The sequence below is a fragment of the Coregonus lavaretus genome (assembly GCF_964263955.1).
Source record: "Coregonus lavaretus genome assembly, chromosome: 24".
Classification (NCBI taxonomy): domain Eukaryota; kingdom Metazoa; phylum Chordata; class Actinopteri; order Salmoniformes; family Salmonidae; genus Coregonus; species Coregonus lavaretus.
The window spans coordinates 38,113,883-38,128,801 of NC_140011.1; the positions used below are offsets into that span (position 1 = coordinate 38,113,883).

Here is a 14,919-nt window from a genome sequence, read left to right on the forward strand (position 1 = left end):
AAATAAAACAGGCAATGTTTTTTATATCCCAATTCAAACAGTCTCATTTTTACCACATTCTTGCTGAGATAAGCCTTTAATATCGCCTGGGCACATGCCGGCAAGTTTAGGAGTGGGAGTAGATGTGGGCCAATGTGGGTGGACATCTAAAGTATTTTAATAAATCCATTGAATATAGGCTACACCATCACAAATAAATCCATTATTAATTCATTTTTAGCCAGGTCCTAAGAAACATAAGACTAATTAAATGTATTTTCAAAATAATAGAATGCCATATTTTGAGTTTAATTATGTGACTGGTCTGTGCAGTCTATAGACCACATGGCTGTGCCATGCACATGAAATCAATAGTAATTTTGTTCATTACATTTTAGTCATTTAGCAGATGCTCTTATCCAGAGCAACTTACAGTTAGTGAGTGCATACATTATTTTTTATACCCCCCGTGGGAATCGAACCCACAACCCTGGCGCTGCAAACGCCATGCTCTACCAACTGAGCTACATCCCTGCCAGCCATTCCCTTCCCTACCCTGGACGAATTGTGCACCACCCCATGGGTCTCCCGGTCACGGCCGGCTACGACAGAGCCTGGATTCGAACCAGGATCTCTAGTGGCACAGCTAGCACTGCAATGCAGTGCCTTAGACCACTGCGCCACTCGGGAGGCCAGTGCCAAGACACACTTAGTCTACCCTGATCACAGTCAACACACATATATTTTATAGTAGGCTAAGAATATAATGAAATATAACAGAATAAAATACAAATAATATTTTTCCCACACAACGTGCGAACCGCTGTCATATTAAAAAAGTGATATTTCTTGCCCAAGGCAAGACAATGCTTTTTTTATCCACGTTTCATCTCTTTCTGACCCTCACTCCGCTTTGTTAGGGAGCAGACGTAGGGTCTTACATTGAGAGTATCTTCATCATGATATCGATAGAAAATAATAGCAATCCAAAGTTTCAAAAGAGTCTTGTGTTCATGTTTCACAACTTCCGCAGGCTTTTGGAGTTGCCTATATGCAATCGAGTAAAATTAGGCTCCATTATTGCATGCTAAATATTTCTGATCAGTGATAGATGAACACTTGATTTAGGCTCCATTATTGCATGTTAAATGTTTCTGATCAGTGATAGATGAACACTTGATTTAGGCTCCATTATTGCATGCTAAATGTTTCTGATCAGTGATAGATGAACACTTGATTTAGGCTCCATTATTGCATGCTAAATGTTTCTGATCAGTGATAGATGAACACTTGATTTAGGCTCCATTATTGCATGCTAAATGTTTCTGATCAGTGATAGATGAACACTTGATTTAGGCTCCATTATTGCATGCTAAATGTTTCTGATCAGTGATAGATGAACACTTGATTTAGGCTCCATTATTGCATGCTAAATGTTTCTGATCAGTGATAGATGAACACTTGATTTAGGCTCCATTATTGCATGCTAAATGTTTCTGATCAGTGATAGATGAACACTTGATTTAGGCTCCATTATTGCATGTTAAATGTTTCTGATCAGTGATAGATGAGCAATCGAATAGATGAGCTACCACCTCTACTTATTTGCCCAGCCAGAGAATTAACCAAATATACAGATGGAGATTCAGTGAAACAAAATCACATTGATTGATTAAGACAAGTCACAGGCTTTTTGGTTGGGAGTAGGCCTAGACTGCTAAGCGACTGCAAGTGAAAAGCAAAATAATCCACTTGTTAATTAAACTACGTACAGTAACATGCTGGCAAAATGTTCTGGTCAGTGTTAATAAATGAACCTAGACAAGATGATCATCAGCAGCACTCACCTCCACTTAGCTAACAACAGTCTAATTGTAGAGGCTTTGTCGCCAACGTGGTCTCAGAGCATTTCATATTATTCTGTATGTATTTTTCTGTATTTAGTATGATATGTTATGTTTCGTATGGTGTGTTAATTTGTGGTGTCCATCATCCATTTCGTATGATATGTTACGAATTCCAATTTGTTGTGGCTAACGTTAGCTAGGTGGCTTACGCTAACGTTAGCTAGTTGGCTAACATTAGCTCTAGGGGTTAGGGTTATAGGGTTAAGGTTAGGGTTAGGGGAAGGGTTAGCTAAACGGGTTAAGGTTAGGGTTAGGGGAAGGGTTAGCTAAACGGGTTAAGGTTAGGGTTAGGGGAAGGGTTAGCTAACATGCTAAGTAGTTGCAAAGTTGCTAAAATGCTAAAGTTGTCCGTGATGAGATTCAAACACGCAACCTTTGGGTTGCAGATGTTTGCGTTACACTTATTATATTATTATTATAGTATTATTAGCTAGTTCTCTACAGTAGTACTAAGTTACTGTCCGGTGCTGAATCTCTGTTCCACTGGGCACACACTGGTTGAATCAACATTGTTTCCACGTCATTTCAATGAAATGACGTTGAACCAACGTGGAACAGACGTTAAATTGATGTCTATGCCCAGTGGAGTATGACTGAAGACTAGTACTGGTATCTGGTTAACTGCAGTAATCAGTAATACCTCCACCCACAGTAAAGAACAACCAAAAGTTGTTGCTGAAAAAACGACATTTACTGCAGTTCATTGCTAAATGGAATAAATAGCAGAATTCTCAATATGATGAAGGAATCCCAAGAGGGCCATTACCAAAATCCCTTCGAGCCTTACCGACGCACATTGTCTTATGCATTTCCACTTTCCCTCGCAGTGCTGGAGATTCTTATTTGTGATTGTGCTACAGTACCAAAGCGGGCTACCAATTAGTCCACACCACTCTATTCTAATATATCGTTTTAATGTAGCCATCTGTGAGCCAGTTTTATTAATGACCTGTGCACCAGTCTGTGGCTGGCTGTGTCAGAACCATGGTGATTTGGAGTCTATGTCCATAGACTTTTAGTAAGATTTGTAGTCGCGGTCAAAAGTTTTGAGAATGACACAAATACTAATTTTCACAAATTCTGCTGCCTCAGTTTTGATGATGGCAATTTGCATATACTCCAGAATGTCATGAAGAGTGATCAGATGAATTGCAATTAATTGCAAAGTCCCTCTTTGCCATGAAAATGAACTTAATCCCCAAAAAACATTTCCACTGCATTTCAGCCCTGCCACAAAAGGACCAGCTGCCATCATGTCAGTGATTCTTTCGTAACACAGGTGAGAGTGTTGACGAGGACAAGGCTGGAGATCACTCTGTCATGCTGATTGAGTTAGAATAACAGACTGGAAGCTTTAAAAGGAAGGTGGTGCTTGAAATCATTGTTCTTCCTCTGTTAACCATGGTTACCTGCAAAGAAACACATGCCGTCATCATTGCTTTGCACAAAAAGGGCTTCACAGGCAAGGATATTGCTGCTAGTAAGATTGCACCTAAATCAACCATTTATCGGATCATCAAGAACTTCAAGGAGAGAGGTTCAATTGTTGTGAAGAAGGCATCAGGGCGCCCAAGAAAGTCCAGCAAGCGCCAGGACCGTCTCCTAAAGTTGATTCAGCTGTGGGATCGGGCACCACCAGTGCAGAGCTTGCTCAGGAATGGCAGCAGGCAGGTGTGAGTGCATCTGCACCCACAGTGAGGCGAAGACATTTGGAGGATGGCCTGGTGTCAAGAAGGGCAGCAAAGAAGCCACTTCTCTCCAGGAAAAACATCAGGCACAGACTGATATTCTGCAAAAGGTACAGGGATTGGACTGCTGAGGACTGGGGTAAAGTCATATTCTCTGATGAATCCCCTTTCCGATTGTTTGGGGCTTCCGGAAAACACCTTGCCCGGAGAAGACAAGGTGAGCGCTACCATCAGTCCTGTGTCATGCCAACAGTAAAGCATCCTGAGACCATGTGTGGGGTTGCTTCTCAGCCAAGGGAGTGGGCTCACTCACAATTTTGCCTAAGAACACAGCCATGAATAAAGAATGGTACCAACACATCCTCCGAGAGCAACTTCTCCCAACCATCCAATAACAGTTTGGTGACAACCAATGCCTTTTCTAGCATGATGGAGCACCTAGCTATAAGGCAAAAGTGATAACTAAGTGGCTCGGGGAACAAAACATCGACATTTTGGGTTCATGGCCAGGAAACTCCCCAGACCTTAATCCCATTGAGAATTTGTGGTCGATCCTCAAGAGGCGGGTGGACAAACAAAAACCCACAAATTCTGACAAACTCCAAGCATTGATTATGCAAGAATGGGCTGCCATCAGTCAGGATGTGGCCCAGAAGTTAATTGACAGCATGCCAGGGCAGATTGCAGAGGTCTTGAAAAAGAAGGGTCAACACTGCAAATATTGACTCTTTGCATAAACTTAATGTAATTGTCAATAAAAGCCTTTGAAACTTATGGAATGCTTGTAATTATACTTCAGTATACCATAGTAACATCTGACAAAAATATCTCATAACACTGAAGCAGCGAACTTCGTGAAGACCAATACTTGTGTCATTCCCAAAACTTTTGACCACGACTGTACAGTACATGTTTAGTATTCCCTTGTGTGAGAGAGCTTTTTCCCTCCTTAACCTCCATGTTCATGGGTCAAACCGGAACGCCCCAAAATAGCTGGATGAGTCCTCTGCGTGCACGGCTGTAGGCGACGACACAGAAACAAAGATCTCATCCCCGGCCCTCAGCTCAAACAGGCCTCCCTGGTAGACAGAGTGGAGGGCATACTCAGTGTCAGGCGCCCAGCACTTGGTGCCCACCCCCTTCAGCAACTGAAGGGGCCTGGCGTATGACGTCTTCTTGTAAACACACTGGACCAGCTGGTAGCTGGAGGTGCCCCCATGGTGGTTACCCCCCTCGTGGGTGAGGGAGGGGTAGCGGAAGTACACCTGGGCATACAGGTAATAGCGTCCGGACCGGGGGATGCGGAGGCGCCCGTGAGACAGGGTCATGTTGTGGAGATGGGAGCCGAAACTCTGGTTACCCCAGGACCGGACTGGGTGGCGGCAGGACTGATGCAGGTCTTTCTGAGGTGCCAGGGATATAGGGCCTATAAGGAGGTCAAAGGAAGATATGTCAATACAGACAGTCCATTCAAAGCATTATTACTGTAGACTCAAAGATGAGTCGGCCTATAGCTAACTGGATTCCTTTAACAAGGATCTCTTTAACTTTGGTGAAATCCGTGCAGCAGGAAAACAGCAGTAAGGTGGATTGGACGGGAGAAAGAGGAAGAGAAAAAATTCAGTCAAGAAACATAAGTATCAGCTATTCTGACGTATTTGTTCATGAGGACAACATTACTGCGTTCTTGGATACATGATCAGAGAGATTGCTGGTGATCTGAATTTGAAAACAGCGCCCTGTCTGTGAAGTCTGAAGTTTATGTGAGATCATGACACAGTTTCAGTGAATTGGTTTCGGTGATGTGTTGAGATGAGTGATGCCACACCTAAGCCTTTATTTGCTCAGATGGTCTTTGCAGATGTTCAGGGCCGGTTCCCGGATGCATGGCAAAATGTGCAGAATTGCAGAAAACGTACTTTAAAACTGCAACATTTTCTCTACGCTCCATGGCAAAATGTGTAGAATTGCAGGAAATTAACTAAAACTTAAATATTTCTCTACACCGTCAAGAGGGCGGCCACCAAAATGTTTGCCGTGAGATGCGGGGCCCCCCAATCAAATCTTGCTTAGGGCCCCCAAAAGGCTAGAGCTGGCCCTGCAGATGTTTGATATTAGTACAGTGTTTTTAATGCTATACTGTTGAAATTGACTGACATTCTGCAATTTTATCCCAGCATAAAAACATTAGATTACATTAGATTAAAATAAATCAAAAATATTCTGACAAAAGCGAATGTCCCACCAAATGAAGAAGAAAGCACAAACATACTAGTCTCACATACCCTGTAAGCCACTGTCTCGGAGTGTGAGATGAGCAGAGGGCTTCTGATGCCCTACAGCACTGACTGGCTTGGTTCTTGGCTGGACGCTGGGTTCTGAAAAGGAGCATAGCAGTGAGAGAACGGTAGCACCAGGAGTGGATATTGGATACAGTTGAAGTCGGAGGTTTACATACACCTTAGCCAAATACATTTAAACTCCGCTTTTCACAATTCCTGACATTTAATCCAAGTCTTAGGTCAGTTAGGATCACCACTTTATTTTAAGAATGTGAAATGTCTGAATAATAGTAGAGAGAATGATTTTTTCAGCTTTTATTTCTTTCATCACATTCCCAGTGGGTCAGAAGTTTACATACACTCAATTAGTATTTTGTAGCATTGCCTTTAAATTGTTTCCACAAGCTTCCCACAATAAATTGCCTTCCACAAGCTTCCCACAATAAGTTGGGTGAATTTTGGCCCATTCCTCCTGACAGAGCTGGTGTAACTGAGTCAGGTTTGTAGGCCTCCTTGCTCGGACATGCCTTTTGGATTGGCCACTCCAATACCTTGACTTTGTTGTTCTTAAGCCATTTTGCCACAACTTTGGAAGTATTCTTGGGGTCATTGTCCATTTGGAAGACCCATTTGCGACCAAGCTTTAACTTCCTGACTGATGTCTTGAGATGTTGCTTTAATATATCCACATAATTTTCCTTCCTCATGATTCCATCTATTTTGTGAAGTGCACCAGTCCCTCCTGCAGCAAAGCACCCCCACATCATGATGCTGCCACCCCCGTGCTTCACGGTTGGGATGGTGTTCTTTGGCTTGCAAGCAGTCCCCTTTTTCCTCCAAACATAACGATGGTCATTATGGCCAAACAGTATTTTTGTTTCATCAGACCAGAGGACATTTCTCCAAAAAGTACGATCTTTGTCCCCATGTGCAGTTGTAAACCGTAGTCTGGCTTTTTTATGGCGGTTTTGGAGCAGTGGCTTCTTCCTTGCTGAGCGGCCTTTCAGGTTATGTCGATATAGGACTAGTTTTACTGTGGATATAGATACTTTTGTACCTGTTTCCTCCAGCATCTTCACATGGTCATTTGCTGTTGTTCTGGGATTGATTTGCACTTTTCACACCAAAGTACATTAATCTCTAGGAGACAGAACGCGTCTCCTTCCTGAGCGGTATGACGGCTGCGTGGCCCCATGGTGTTTATACTTGCGTACTATTGTTTGTACAGATGAATGTGGTACCTTCAGGCATTTGGAAATTGCTCCCAAGGATGAACCAGACTTGTGGAGGTCTACAATTTCTTTTCTGAGGTCTTGGCTGATTTCTTTTGATTTTCCCATAATGTCAAGCAAAGAGGCACTGAGTTTGAAGGTAGGCCTTGAAATACATCCACAGGTACACCTCCTATTGACTCAAATGATGTCAATTAGCCTATCAGAAGCTTCTAAAGCCATGACATCATTTTCTGGAATTTTCCAAGCTGTTTAAAGGCACAGTCAACTTAGTGTATGTAAACTTCTGACCCACTGGAATTGTGATACAGTGAATTATAAGTGAAATAATCTGTCTGTAAACAATTGTTGGAACAAATACTTGTGTCATGCACATAGTAGATGTCCTAACCGACTTGCTGAAACTATAGTTTGTTAACAAGAAATTTGTGAAGTGGTTGAAAAACGAGTTTTAATGACTCCAACCTAAGTGTATGTAAACTTCTGACTTCAACTGTACATAAGATATGCTATGATGATGATGATTGATGGATGGATGGATGGATGATTACCTGGAACGGCGTGTTTTGAAATAATACTTTCTGTCACCTGAAAGACAAAACCCCTTTTTAAGATGTGGCATAGACCTCAATAGTGAACCCACAGCACAGAGTATAGTACAGCCTATCTATGACATGCAGTGCAGCATTTCTGTTGAGCAATCCGATTCTTTGTCATTCCAATTTCATGCTGAACACTTTTGACAAAGTCGAGAGGGTTACACATTTTATTGGGACCTGGACACATCCCAGTAAATTATCTCACTCCCTAGATTTCACGGAAAAACACATGGAGGAGACAGACCAGATGTGCGACTGACTTGTTATGCCTCGACTAGTTTTTCAACTGAAATAATGAAAAACAGCCGTGCTCTTTGAAGCTGAATCCCCATGCACTCTCAACAACTACTCCCACCCACCCCTTGATCATGATCTATGACAGAAAGAGACCATGAAGGACAAATAATAATAATATGCCATTTAGCAGACGCTTTTATCCAAAGCGACTTAAAGTCATGCGTGCATACATTTTTTTTTTTTGTGTATGGGTGGTCCCGGGGATCGAACCCACTACCTTGGCGTTACAAGCGCCGTGCTCTACCAGCTGAGCTACTGAGGACCACTAGGATGATTCTTACAGCTTTACCTATTTAGCACTGCAAGGTTTGACTGAATCAGACACTGCCAAGGTTCTACCCTTAAGGAAAAGCCACATAATTTAACATGTTTTGAACATGTACATTTTTATTTCACGTGAAATATCACGTGAAATCATGTGAAACCATGTGTTTTTGGAACATTTCACATGTGATGATATTTCACATGAAGTTTCATATGGATTTTCACATGACCACATAACCTTTCCCATCTCTCACTGCAGCTACTAATGCACATATGTGCCCCTGGCCCTTGTCAAGTGTAGTTTCATGTTGTCACATGTAGTTTCATGTTGTCACATGTGTAGTTTCATGTTGTCACGTGTAGTTTCATGTTGTCACATGTGTAGTTTCATGTTGTCACATGTAGTTTCATGTTGTCACATGTGTAGTTTCATGTTGTCACATGTGTAATTTCATGTTGTCACATATGTAGTTTAATGTTGTCACATGTAGTTTCATGTTGTCACATATGTAGTTTAATGTTGTCACATGTAGTTTCATGTTGTCACATGTAGTTTCATGTTGTCACATGTGTAGTTTCATGTTGTCACATGTAGTTTCATGGTGTCACATGTGTAGTTTCATGTTGTCACATGTGTAGTTTCATGTTGTCACATGTAGTTTCATGTTGTCACGTGTAGTTTCATGTTGTCACATGTAGTTTCATGTTGTCACGTGTAGTTTCATGTTGTCACATGTAGTTTCATGTTGTCACATGTAGTTTCATGTTGTCACATGTGTAGTTTCATGTTGTCACATGTAGTTTCATGTTGTCACATGTAGTTTCATGTTGTCACATGTAGTTTCATGTTGTCACATGTGTAGTTTCATGTTGTCACATGTAGTTTCATGTTGTCACATGTAGTTTCATGTTGTCACATGTGTAGTTTCATGTTGTCACATGTGTAGTTTCATGTTGTCACATGTAGTTTCATGTTGTCACATGTGTAATTTCATGTTGTCACATATGTAGTTTAATGTTGTCACATGTAGTTTCATGTTGTCACATGTAGTTTCATGTTGTCACATGTAGTTTCATGTTGTCACATGTGTAGTTTCATGTTGTCACATGTAGTTTCATGTTGTCACATGTGTAGTTTCATGTTGTCACATGTGTAGTTTCATGTTGTCACATGTAGTTTCATGTTGTCACATGTGTAGTTTCATGTTGTCACATGTGTAGTTTCATGTTGTCACATGTAGTTTAATGTTGTCACATGTAGTTTCATGTTGTCACATGTGTAGTTTCATGTTGCCACATGTAGTTTCATGTTGTCACGTGTAGTTTCATGTTGTCACATGTTGAGATTTTGCATCCTCATGTTGTCACATTTATTTCACATGAGATCATGTGTATGAGTGGTCCTCTGTAGCTCAGCTGGTAGAGCACGGCGCTTGTAACGCCAAGGTAGTGGGTTCGATCCCCGGGACCACCCATACACAAAAAATGTATGCACGCATGACTGTAAGTCGCTTTGGATAAAAGCGTCTGCTAAATGGCTTATTATTATTATGTTTTCACTTGTGCTCACATGTTGTCACGTGTAGTTTCATGTTATCACATGTTGCTTTACATGTTGTCACATGTTATCACATTGACTTCACACAAGATCACGTGAAATTCATGTGTTTATTCCGTAAGGGTAAACTAGAGAATTGAGTATGATGCAATGTGGACCATGGGAACAGGAAAGCTCATATCCGGAGAGGAGCTCTGTCTGATATTTGGGGTCAAGCTGAGGTTATACCTCTATAAACAACAATGCTGATGAGGGTGGAAGCTGTTGTACGTAAGGTTCTGAAGAATTCCATCACTGGACTAAGCTCTGAGCTCAGAAACGTCAATACAGCATGTTACGAGTGAGGCAAAAGTGAATGCTATAATAACTCTCTCCCTTGTTAAGAATTCTATAACCATGTGTATGTAGTACTTCCACAAACATCATAGGCATTGGAATAGTTTGTAATGAACAAACTGTGTAACTAAGACATTGACAGTTTAGCTCCTGCAGCCCTCCCACTCAAACGCATTATGGATGACGGAGTGGGTGTTCCCCTCCTCATCCAATAATTAGATTACCCACTGGGCACGCACTGGTTGAATCAATGTTGTTTCCACGTCATTTCAATGGAATTACGTTGAACCAACATGGAACAGACATTGAATTGACGTCTATGCCCAGTGGGTAGACTTTACGGCAACTCAGATCAATTCAAACCTGTCGTTGAACAAAGACATACATCATGGCCACATCAAACAGCCGGTGGTACCCACCTTGGTAATATAGGCCCTGATTCCCTGGGCCAATTTGATGCAGGGCTCCCCAAACAGTTGAACCAGAGACTCAGGTATCTCCTGGTCTTTCTCCAGGGCATTCAGAAGCCCCAGGCAGCGTAACTCCTCAGCCACCCCCTGGCTCCTCACCTGCACAGCACAACCCACACAGGACAGGGATGATTAAGTATCTTTGTCTGTATCTGTATTAGAGGACAAGGATGCAACTACTTTGTTTTGGGTTTCCCCCAAAAAAATATAGACCTAGTATCGCCATAACATCTTATCCATTAGTGTTTTGAAATGTCATTGTTCTATTTTCTAAGGATGAACTAACAGGCTTGATGGCGCAGACCAGAAAGAGTGTACCGCTTTTCATAGATATTGACGTGTGCTGTGTTGTTAGTCACACTGCTGGAGTTGTACTTTTTCCAACATGATAACTGCAAATGGCAAACGTTTCCAGAAACTGGTTTTAATTTGTAGAAGTAAAGCAGTACAAGCTCAGTCCTGTCCATGATTTGGTCGCTCTGCTTGTGTGCAAGCGGAACAACACACCTTTCCCTGCCCCCATTGCCAACACCTCAACACAACTTTGCTGACTCTAAACTTGGCAGCTTTCGTGACTTTGTACAATACTTAATGCATTGCTAGTCAGGCCTTATGATAACGTTTGACATAGCATTGAGTTGCAGCGGACTACAAATCCCTTCCCTCTCAACAAGTATTTGCCTGGTGACTACCTGTTTCATAAACTTTCATTGTTACATCCAATGTGAGTGTTTTCTTCCCTGAGGAATGTGGTTCATTTGGGTTTGTTTCTTCGACCCCATGCTCATATTAGTGACTCACTGGCTCTTTGTTTGTGCTGCTAACAGGCTCTGTCATCATGGTAACAAACAATCCCATGCCATGCTACAGAGAGAGGAGAATCTGTCCCATGTAATCAGTACAGTGATTAGACCTGACAGCTCCAGACTACATTGATTATTACAGTCATATTCATCTCCATCCAGTTACAACGTCTTCAGTGTATGCTGATACTTTATGTAGACAGATTCCACTTTTAATCAGCAGGTATCATACAATCTAAATGGGAAAGTATACTGTCTGGATAAGTATGCTGCAAACTACAGTATAGTTCTGATTAGGAGGTGAAGAATAATGTAGCCTACTGTATGTGTACTTATTATCTGTAGCTAGAATACTGCTTTTTAGAGTATTTGTAAAAGGTTTTTATAGGGTAGTTCATATACTCTTAATTATTAGATAATATGTCATTTATAAATCAGTCGGCCAATAAAATGTTCTTCACTCACTGCCATGCATCACTCAAGAAGACTATATAGGCAACTTCATAAATGTTTTAATGTATGTACTCTGAATGTGTTGGCATAACTTTCCTGACTACCAGAAGTTCTGGAGAACCAACTGTGAGCTGGAGAAAAAAACCATCAGAAGAGCCTGAACATACGTTTTCTGGTCGTCAGACAAACATCAGCTGTTGGGTAAAAAAAAAACACCTTACCTGAGCAACTGACATGTTCAAGAAGACGAGGAGTCCAGTTGTTGAAGCTACTTGCAGTCCTACCACGACAATAACGATAATTGGGACCCATAACTTTGACGGCAAGTCCCGTCGGCTGTTTGATGCGGCCATGATGTCTCTTTGTTCAACGACAGGTCTAAATTGATCTCGTGTTGCCATAAAATACAATTGGTGGATGAGGAGGGGAACCCCACACACCGTCATCCATAACACCGTCAATATTTTCTCTATTGAGTGGGAGGGCTGCAGGGGCTAAACTATCCAAATTCAACAACGCCCCCGTGTCATTGGTGCCGCACACAGAGGCGCGCTTTTTTTCCTGAGCGTTTTTCTACTAATCTCCCGTGGGCAGATTCTGTAGCCTATTGCCTGCTACAAGTATTCGGTTTTTAAACTTAAACAGTCAAACTCACTATTTTAGTTGGCTCTAATGCTATATGTTTGGATCTGCTTTTTGCAAATAGATAGGCTAAGTTTGACATGGTTGGTTTATTGATCCTTGTTTTGTGTTAATCTAAAATGAAGCCTGTTTTTGTGAGCCTACTGTTCAGTAGGTTATTGATATTTAGCTTTATTTGTAACACTCAAAGGCTCATATTCCCTCATTATGCATCTGAGGCTCAGATAGAGTGAGAATAATACATTTTGTCTGGCCACAAGCCAAACTGGCAGCCCCCAGTTTCCTGATGCCCTCAATGGTCCAGTAGACTCTTGCTGCAGACCTCATCTCTCAGGCCTGCCTGTGAACAACTGCCCAGGAAAAGCGAACCCCCTCTTTCAATTGGCTCCTGGATGCTTATCATTCTATTGGCTCCTGACTACTTCTTTGTTCTAGTGGATAGCAGTAGCAGACATTTTTTAACTTCATTTTGTTTTGCCTACCTGAATAGAAATAGCCTGCTGTTTCTGCTTTATATGCTTTTTTATGTATTTTAGTTCATGGAATGCTGCTCGTGTCGCTATCCCAATTTGTTTAATTTACTTGTTTATTTCATTCCATTTGGGAGACAATGAATTTAACCATATTTTGCATTATTGAAATATTATGAATTATGTTGGGATGATGACAAGAATCCTGTCTGACTTGTAGAGAGTTCAGTCCTATGGCAATCTTGGAAGATGAAGATGGGTTCTAGTTTACTCCTGCCGGAATTCTATCTTTGAACTAAGCCTACCTTTCTCAAGACAGTAGGTTCTATGTAAACATTTCTGACTGACTGACGAAAGAAGCTCTCCTCTCGTGCACACGACATGTTCTGGTCGTAGAGGCTGGTGCGTAGCCTAGTTCGGAAATATGAAAAGGCTGACAGCTCCCCTCACCCAGTTCACATTGGACATAGACTGCTCAGATTTTATCACAGTGCTTCCATAGGCCTACCTCTGCGGTGTTTTAACCTGTTACAAGCAGTGGCTCAATTAAACTCAACCAGGGTGTTTCTCCAAGACTAACGCTCCGATGCAGGTTTCGGTGGCGCATTAGCAAGCGCAAAGAGTGAGTATTCAGCCCTGTTTCCCAGCACAGCCCACGGTCTGTCCAAGGAAGAAGCGGAGTCTGTTTGGCTATGAGTTAGAGGATGAGCCTGTGACCCTTAAATCAGATTCTTGATTCTGCTATCCAGTCCATCAACGAGCGTTTTACGCAGCTTGAGGAGCACAGCAGTGTTTTCAGCATCCTGTACAACATCCCCACCAACAAGGACATGGACATTACGGCTCTTACCAGGGACTGCACAAAGCTGGAAAGGGCCCTTACGCACAGGGATTCCAAGGAAATCAGCAAAAAATAGTTATACGATGAGCTCAAAGCCTTGAGCAGGAGACTGGGCAGTGAGGTAAAACCAATCGACGCATTGGAGCACATATCCAGACACCAAATTGCCTCCTTGTTCCCCAATGCCTTTCTTGTCCTGAGAGTTCGCCTCACATTCCCGTGACAGTGGCAAGTGGAGAGCGCCCCTTCTCCAAGCTCAAACTCACTGCCTGCGCTCTACTACACTCTAAAAAGGTTCCTGGAGTAACCTTTAGGGGTTCTTCAAACTGAAACTGTGGGGGAACCCCTATAGGTTATTCGAAGAACCCTTTAAAAGGGTTCTTCAAAGAACCCCTTTTAAGAACCCCTTTTAATGGTTCCTCAAATAACCTTTTGGGGTACATTTTTGAACTACCCCCCCATTATTATTATTATTTATAATAATAATATGCATAACAATAACACAATATTTTAGTTGTTAATGTTTATTATGATTTTAGTGGCAAAGCAGAATAAAAAAAAATCTAAATATGAGGTAAACTCCCAGCAGAGCCCCAAGTGTAATGAGTATATCCTCTGGTGTGTTGATGTTAGTGTTGATGTTCTCCGTATCCATAGCCAGAATGATTTTGCAGTGCATGGTGATCGAATAGGTGAAGTCTGTGAATCCCAAAAATAGTAATTATACAGAAGATTAACAAAACATGCACACAACGGTATTCATACCTTGGTTTTTGTGGAATACCTGTTATTTTAACAGCCACTGGTCATTGAATAACAGGGTAGGCCTACAAATGAATAAGTAGGCCACTGTGTTAGAATATGTCTACAATTAATCAAGAAAATAAATCTTACATTCATAAAAGTAGGCCTAGGTGTTGTCTGGGGTTTCAACGGAAAGTAGACACGGAGTCCAATCCAGCTTGACGTTCTAAATAAATCCAGCTTGATGTTCTGAATAAATCCAGCTTGATGTTCTGAATAAATCCAGCATTAATGTGTATTCACTTAATGCGCATATTCAAGTGTACATTCACCTTTGTTATTTTAAGTTTTTGA

The 14,919-nt window shown here is 41.7% G+C and overlaps 1 protein-coding gene across 1 annotated transcript; it reads right to left on the bottom strand.

Moving 5' to 3' along the window:
• Positions 1-2,566: 2,566 nt before the first annotated feature.
• LOC311099970 (tumor necrosis factor ligand superfamily member 10-like) lies at positions 2,567-12,269 on the bottom strand (the record flags this gene model as incomplete). The annotated part of the gene is made up of 5 exons (XM_084140692.1): positions 2,567-5,000; positions 5,860-5,952; positions 7,640-7,676; positions 10,562-10,711; positions 12,090-12,269. The coding sequence occupies 5 exons, from the start codon at positions 12,267-12,269 to the stop codon at positions 4,537-4,539; spliced, it is 924 nt and encodes a 307-aa protein (XP_083996818.1). The 3' UTR covers positions 2,567-4,536.
• Between the last annotated feature and the right edge of the window lie 2,650 nt (positions 12,270-14,919).